Genomic DNA, 7608 nt, shown 5'->3' with positions numbered 1-7608 from the left:
TTTTTTTGTTTTTTTTTTTGTTGCTTTTTTTTTTGTTTTTTTTTGTTTTTTGTGTTTTTTTTTGGTTTTTTTTTTTGTTTTTGTTTTTTAAATAGTTCAGCTTTGCATTTTAAGATGACTTAGTTTACACTTACAGGGAAGGTTGTTAACCACATCATCTCCAGCATGTAGTACTCCTCCATTGTCAGATCATCAAACCACTTAGTAAGAGATAAAAATTCACAGCTGTGACAGTTGGTGTGCTTCTCCCTGCAATGTGAGCTCAGAAAAAGAACAGATACTAAAACCAAAAAAATTGCACTTCAAGATGCGTAAAAAGCAGGCAGGTTTCTTTAGTATTTCTGTCTACAGGCAGGGGAAACATTTTGCAGATAACATCTGAAAGATAATTCAGCCAGTGTTAGATAAAACCAGTTGTGTGAACCGTGAGCGAGAGACAGTGAAAGGCAAGATCTGGACTGACTTGACATCACTGATAGAAATCATTTTCCATTGCCAAATCTCAAACATTCTCTTTGGATGCAAAAGGAGAAGTGAAAAACCATATAGAGTATAATTAGCAAATGTGTCAAGGTATGATAGGATAAGCTTTCGGTAAGTTTCAGTTTAGTGAAATGCTAGAAAATTTGTTAGTTTTGTAATAAATAAAGGGGCGTCGTCAAAGAGATTTACAGAAATATTTAAAGAACGTGGTTAAGTCTGCGCTTACCGCGGGTCATCATTAGGTTCCCAGCCCTCCAGTTCTATCAAGCCAAAGAAACATTTTGCCACATCCGGTTCACTTGCACTTCGGCAGTGGATAAAGCCCACCTTTGCCACTTGCAAGAGACAGTTGAGAAGTTTAGAGCTTCATCCAACACATGGCTCGTGCTCACATGGAATCATCGCAGAAGACTTTTGGTAACGTTTTTCCCCCGCTGTATCTATCCGCATAGATCCAGCTGAAAAAAAAGTTTTAAGAGCGAGAGCTGCAAGAGGGCAAGTCAGTTAGTAAAGGAACAAGGAACAGTCAGATCCAGGAAGCAGGTTTTTACGTAGCTGTTATAATCACAGGCTACCACAGTACTTCTGCTATTTCAGAGATTAGCTAGCACACCTACAGCAGCGTTCTGCTATCCATGCACGTAATCTGCTGTATCTAAGAATATTTTTTTTTTCTAGAAAAAAAAAAGTAGCGCAGGACCACGGCCACAGAAAACCCTTACGTATAAACTGCGTGAGTTTAGTGCTACATTTTCCTGTCAGTTTAGAATGGTATCTAGTAAGAAAACTGAGAAACACGTTTCTTTCAGTTATCAAGATTCTTAGATAACTCCTTTAGCACAGCATAGCTGAGATCTAACCCGGTTGTTCGATACACGCGCTGAAACAGAAACACAGTCTCCTCTTTTCAGCCCGCAAGTTGAAGCCTGCAAGGACGTAAGCGTTTAGTAATACAAAGATGATTTTAACTTTTGATATTAGATTCCAAAAGTAATCATTCCGATACTTCATCTTTCCTACTGGATGAAGTAGAATAGTCCTTTAGGCTTATTTTGAAGAGGAGAACGTGCAAACGGAAATGCAACATAATGTAAAAAGTAACCCTAAATTTAGAGTACATGAAATTAAACATAGATCAGCAAACTAAATACATGAGTTTGTAGTCATCCTGCTGCAATATTTTAGAGCACAAGGAAAACAGACCGCTCAGCTTTTCATTTCTGGCTAAGCAAATGCTCACAAGACCTCTTGAACAAAAGTGCACTAACATGAAGAACTTCACCTTTATAGCATGTAAAAAAGAAAAAAACAAACCACAAAGTTAAAGCATCCTTTATCACTCATTTTCTGGAGCGCATTTGCAATTCATTACAAAAGGCTAGTTAACCGGGGTTTTTAAGCAACTTTCATAATCTTACATTTCTTTAAGCTCATTCAGAAGTTTTGAAGTTGAAAGGAGCTCTTGCAGAATCGCCTCCATCGGTGCAGGCTGTAGGGAGTGTAGGTCAGAGCTCCTGTCTTCCCAGGTCTCCAATTTAAGGTATTTTCCTAATTGGTGACACACTACACCTGTGAAGCACAGCGGCTTTAAAATAAGTGAGAACACATGGGTGAGTGTGGGAGTGTGAAGAGTGGGATACAAGTCTTCTTTTGTTTCAGGTATGTGATGTTTCATATTATGTATTTATTAACTGAAATGAATAGTGTTTATAATGTATGATTGCATTTATTGTTGTATTCCTTTTATAATTGTGATGTTGAAAGTGTAAGTGAAAAGCTTATAGAAATTCAATGGTTTTGTGTAGAGTTGATACAGAAGCTGTTGAAAACAATGCAGAAGCTGTTGAAAACACATAGGCTGTAATTACAGGGATTGAACCAGTACTGGTGTTTTTGAAAGTGTTTTAAATTACTTGAATTTCATGTCAAGGGTCAAAATTTTATACTGTGTCTGCTAATGTTGTTGTATCTCTGGTATTTCTGTAATGGTGAATTGGTAATTATGCAATGTTCAGTGTATTTTAAGGTATACTATTCAAGAGACAAATAAAATAAATGGTGACTTAAAAGAGGAAAGTAGCTATAGATGTTTATAGTTGGCAAAGTATGCAACTGTGTTCTTGCAAACTATTTTATATTTATGGAACTGTGCTTACTCTACGATAGTAAATCTAAAGGGCAGGATACTATCCTACGCTGTACTTTGCAAATCTGAGGTTTTATTTCTTTCAAAATTATGTCTTTTAAAGGACCTATGCTGTACTTCGCAAATCTGAGGTTTTATTTCTTTCAAATTATTTCTTTCAAAATTATGTCTTTTAAAGGAAGTTCATTTAAGTTATTTGAAAGGTGAAATTCTCTTTGGAACTTAATTAGTATGCGCGCGGGTGGACTTCGAGGTTCTTACATCACTGTGTTACTCTGTTCAGATGTGAGATGGAAATGACTTTAAGGGTTGCTTATTTCAGCCATTTCAGGGTCCGTCTTTCTTATGAGATTATTTTGGTCACATTTCATATGTGTTAAGTTATTTTTCTAGGACTGAATTAGTGCTTTGTTGTCTGTGTAGCGGTATTCTCCTTGTGGCTTATAGTAAACTGTTCCAAATGGCATAGTAACACTTACACATCAATAGGATGTTCAGATTTGATTGTTTATTTTTTAGATGATACCAACAGTGCAGGAATTCATCGTTCACAATCTGGGCCGTCCGTTTATCGAGCCACCTCCATTTGATTTGTCGAGAGCGTTTTCTGATAGCCACTCTTGCGCACCACTGATATTCATACTTTCTCCAGGTGCCGATCCCATGGCAGCGCTCGTTAAGTTTGCTGACGATCAGGTATTGTAATATCTCTAGATTTTTTTCAAAGTAGATGATGCGTTTGCGTGTGTGTGTTGTTAATCTAAAACTCCTACATTTCCTTGAGATAAATTTCTTGCACCGCCTGCCTGTGACTACCGGAGTTCTTAGCCGTTGAGCGTCACACTGCTGTCCTACACCGAGCAGTAAACTCTCTTTGCATTTTATTGTAGATTGCGTGCATCCCTTATGAGCCCTTGTGTTTATAGGAGTTTTGTGGAACTGTCAGAACCGTAAAGTTCAGAATTAAACAGATGCGTGGCGGGAGTCTTTCCCTGGCAGATGATCACTGAGAGGTTGTAGGCAACTGGGGTGACGTGAGAAAATGTTTTCAATTGTATTGTAAAACAAGTAGTGCAGAGGAATTCAAGAATACGTAGGGATGTGAGCTCTGATGCTATAAACCATGTTGTGCTTCCACAGTATCTTTCTTACCTTTAGCATGCTTTGTTACGCAGGGATACAGCGACACAAAACTCAGTTCTCTGTCGCTCGGACAAGGCCAAGGCCCAATAGCCATGAAAATGATAGAGAAGGCAGTGAAGGAAGGAACATGGATAGTTCTGCAGAATTGCCATTTGGCGAGCTCGTGGATGCCCACGCTGGAACGAGTGTGCGAGGTAAAAATAACTAATGTTTTCGCTACACTTTTGAAAGTACATTTGAGGCATGTAGGCAGTTTATAATGCTGGATGACGATTCCCATTAATTATCTGGAATCACCACGTAGATTCTGTCCTTCTGGCCGCTGCAGTGGAGCGGACCTTCTGGCCGCAAATGGAGCGGACGTGGCCTATTCTTCAAACATTAAATCGAGTGCTACAGCTGTCTCCTCAGGCCGAGAGCTTTTTTGCGCGTCCATCGCTGCAGAAAAGCAGCACGCTAAACAGTGTTACATTTGAACAGCTGCAGGTTTGCAGAAATTTGTTGAAGTACAGTTCTCGCTTACCGTTTTCCGGAGTTCTTGATGCATTTTAGATGCATAGATATTATTGTTGTAGCTTTCGTGAGAAGAGCTGTACGACAGTCAAAATGCAACGTGCACATTGCTGTTGCCTTTAAGGTGCAGACCGGGCACCTCGTTTTTATTCACATCTTACACAAAGAGCAGAAATTTCCGTTCGATATTCCGCAGCCGTGAATGAAAGCGCTCCGGCATCCAGCAAAACGAGAATTGTCGTAAGTTTGAATCTGATAATCGTCGCTTGCAAGACGTTCAGAAATTCAACATCTAACCAGCATATTTTCCAACTCCCTCCAAAAAAAGTTGCGTAAATAATAACAGAGGAGATGCGTATTAGTCTGTCACTTATTCCAGTTGTTTTAATACGTGTTTATTGTAGGAGCTTAACCCCGACACAACGCATCCGGATTTCAGAATCTGGCTCACCAGTTACCCATCTGCCACGTTTCCGGTGTCCGTACTTCAGAACGGAGTGAAAATGACGAACGAAGCACCGAAAGGTTTACGAGCAAACATAATTCGTTCGTACCTGATGGATCCCATATCTGACCCTAATTTTTTCAACAGCTGCAAAAAAACGGTTAGTAATGCGGTGGCGGCCTTACTTTGTGAAGGGGTTAAAGAAGGGGTTAAACAAGACGGTGACGGCTCTGGGGAAAAAAAAGTACAAAATTAAGTAGTTGTCTTATAGCGCGTCGAAGTACTTTTGATTATCGGTAGCAGGAAAGTAAGCATTTTTTGTTTTCTGGTCATCTCCTACTTCAGGGGTGACTTCGTGGCGTGGTATTAATAATATGCCTCTTCAACAGAACTGAATTGAGAGGCACACTGTTTACTATAGCAAATTTGCAAAGGTTGTTGTCGCAAGGGTTTTATCCGAAATGCAAAATATGCAGTTGCTCTCTTGAACCGTGAGGGCCGATGGAATTTGTTTCTTTTAAATGAGATCTAATGCTTTGCTGAAATGTTTTCAATTACAAACAAAGCAAACGTAAGCTTCCTACATGTAGGTTTCCTTAAAGGCCTAAAAACTTTACTGAGAAGGAACAGGGTGACATTGTCTGAACAGAATTTAAAAGTGAAATTCTGTAAAGGACATAGTTATTAGTAATGTGCTTCCATTTGTTTGTAAGGCTGAGTTCAAGGCATTGCTGTACGGCCTGTGCTTCTTCCACGCGCTGGTGCAAGAAAGGCGGAAGTTCGGGCCGCTGGGTTGGAACATTCCATACGAGTTCAACGAGACGGATCTGCGCATCAGCGTGCAGCAGCTGCACATCTTCCTGGACCAGTACGAGGTACGGCAACCTTCCCGAGGCCCGCACGTGGTTCTCACGTGCAACGTAGACCAGTGAGAGCACGTACTCAGACAGCGGAGAGTTCCCTGGACAGTGGTTGAGTAGGGGCCTGAGACCGGGCAGTGAGCATTTACTTGCAGCAGCGTGAAAAATGTTCCTTTTCGGAGGTTAGCGCGTTGCGGTCACTACGTAATTGATGCTGGAAATGTTCAGGTTCTGATGTTGGCTGTCTGCCACGCAGAATAGAGCAGAATAGGATCCACACTGTTGTCCGTTCTGTCTGAATCTTGCACTGTCTCTAGAGAGACGCTGTGGCTTCCTCTCTCGGAAGAGTCGTTGGAAACCATGAATCATTACGCTGAAACTGGTGCTGTGACTTAGATAGTCCTAGGGACAATACAGGACTCCAGAGTACAGCAGATGATGTGTGAGGTTGTTTTGTGACAATGTATTTTTTTTTTTTATTTTTTGCCTATGGTGTTATTGTTCTATAAAAAGTGGTGTTTCATAAGACAAAAGTAGCCCAAGTGTAGTATAAATACTGAAATATTAAGTATAAGTATCATTTTAAGTACCGAAGTAGTTGCAGACAAGGAGATTTACAGTATAAGAGCAAACTATCAGTTGTAAGTCATACTTAGTTAAGGTTTTGTGAGAATGCTGGTTGACTTGAAATTACACGATAGCGATACTGAAGTGGCCATCGGGACAAGTAATAGTCTGTGGCTGAATGTGTTTTTTCTTTTTTTTTTCTTTTTCCTCTAGGAGGTCCCATACGATGCTCTTCGCTACATGACCGGGGAATGTAACTACGGCGGCAGAGTCACCGACGACTGGGATCGCCGCACACTCCGTAGCGTTCTGAACACTTTTTTCTCATCAGAAGTCATTACCAATAGAGATTACAAGTTTGATTTGAGCGGCCTTTACTTCGTTCCTCCTGAAGGTGACGTAAGTATTTGAAAGATGTGGATTTTTTAGAAGCTTCCTTGTATCACGGAGTTGCCTAATTGAAGGAATACTGTATATATGTTTATGTACATACAAATGCATACATCAAAATGTACAAATGTATGCGATTACGCTCATGTTGAGTAGCGCTTTGTTGCCGGTACCATTGGGTAGCACTTTAGTTACGGGTAAGGTCTGGAAATAACGATAAAGAAAGAAACGAGTTAATAGCCTGAATTAGTACAGCTTCCTAAAGCGTGCAGTCTGCACCATTTCATACACTCAGGGCTAGGTAGAGCGATCTAGCCCGCTTAAGTTTGAAGGACATTCAGCTTGCGTAAGAGAACGGGTGGTGGTGGAAAGGACCTTGTAATCAATCAGCTGATGAAACAGGTGAGTTAAAGGAAGTGTCCTTTTTTTTTGCAGCACGGAAGCTACATTGAATATACCAGGATGCTCCCACTGAATCCTTCCCCAGAGATATTTGGAATGCATGCCAATGCCGATATTACTAAGGATCAGTCAGAAACACAGCTGTTATTTGACAGCATTCTTCTTACTCAGGTAGTGCGAAAGATGAAAAGATGGAGCTGTTTAGATAGTCTGCTCCTGTATTTTCACAGGTGTACAAGTCACTGTCTGGAGTGTTTAATCTCAGTTGTTAATGTGTTTTAATGTTTTGCTGTTAATTATGTAGAAGTTAGTGTATGGCTAGACAGAGCTTTAAAGGTGTGTGTTTTGTTTTTCTTTATGAGAGATTGTGTCAGTACTGCAGTATTAATGTCCAAAGCATTTTTTTTTGAGGAAGCAGACATAGAAGTGATAGGACATGGCAAGTTTTTGTTTTTTTTTCAGTAGTGTCCACTATGAAATGTCTAATGTTTCACATTTCAGTCCAGGGCAGCTGGTACGGGTGCCAAATCCATGGATGACATTGTTCACGATGTGACAGGTGACATCTTGAGTAAACTGCCCTGTGACTTTGACATTGAAACAGTAAGCAGAAAGTATCCAACTGCCTACAGTGAAAGTATGAACACAGTGCTTGTTCA

The 7608-nt window shown here is 40.3% G+C and overlaps 1 protein-coding gene across 1 annotated transcript in view; it reads left to right on the top strand.

The window, feature by feature from the left end:
- Positions 1-7608, top strand: part of DNAH7 (dynein axonemal heavy chain 7) — a 102107-nt gene that overhangs the window by 82102 nt on the left and 12397 nt on the right. Inside the window, 7 exon segments of the mRNA XM_042822371.1 lie at positions 3149-3325; positions 3805-3966; positions 4690-4890; positions 5444-5605; positions 6371-6556; positions 6983-7120; positions 7451-7603. Coding sequence (XP_042678305.1) covers positions 3149-3325; positions 3805-3966; positions 4690-4890; positions 5444-5605; positions 6371-6556; positions 6983-7120; positions 7451-7603 — 1179 coding nt within the window.

The sequence above is a fragment of the Centrocercus urophasianus genome, unplaced genomic scaffold (genome assembly GCF_019232065.1).
Source record: "Centrocercus urophasianus isolate 14NV4802_14NV808 unplaced genomic scaffold, USGS_Curo_1.0 seq_20, whole genome shotgun sequence".
Taxonomy (NCBI): domain Eukaryota; kingdom Metazoa; phylum Chordata; class Aves; order Galliformes; family Phasianidae; genus Centrocercus; species Centrocercus urophasianus.
This window is presented reverse-complemented; position numbering and strand designations above follow the sequence as displayed.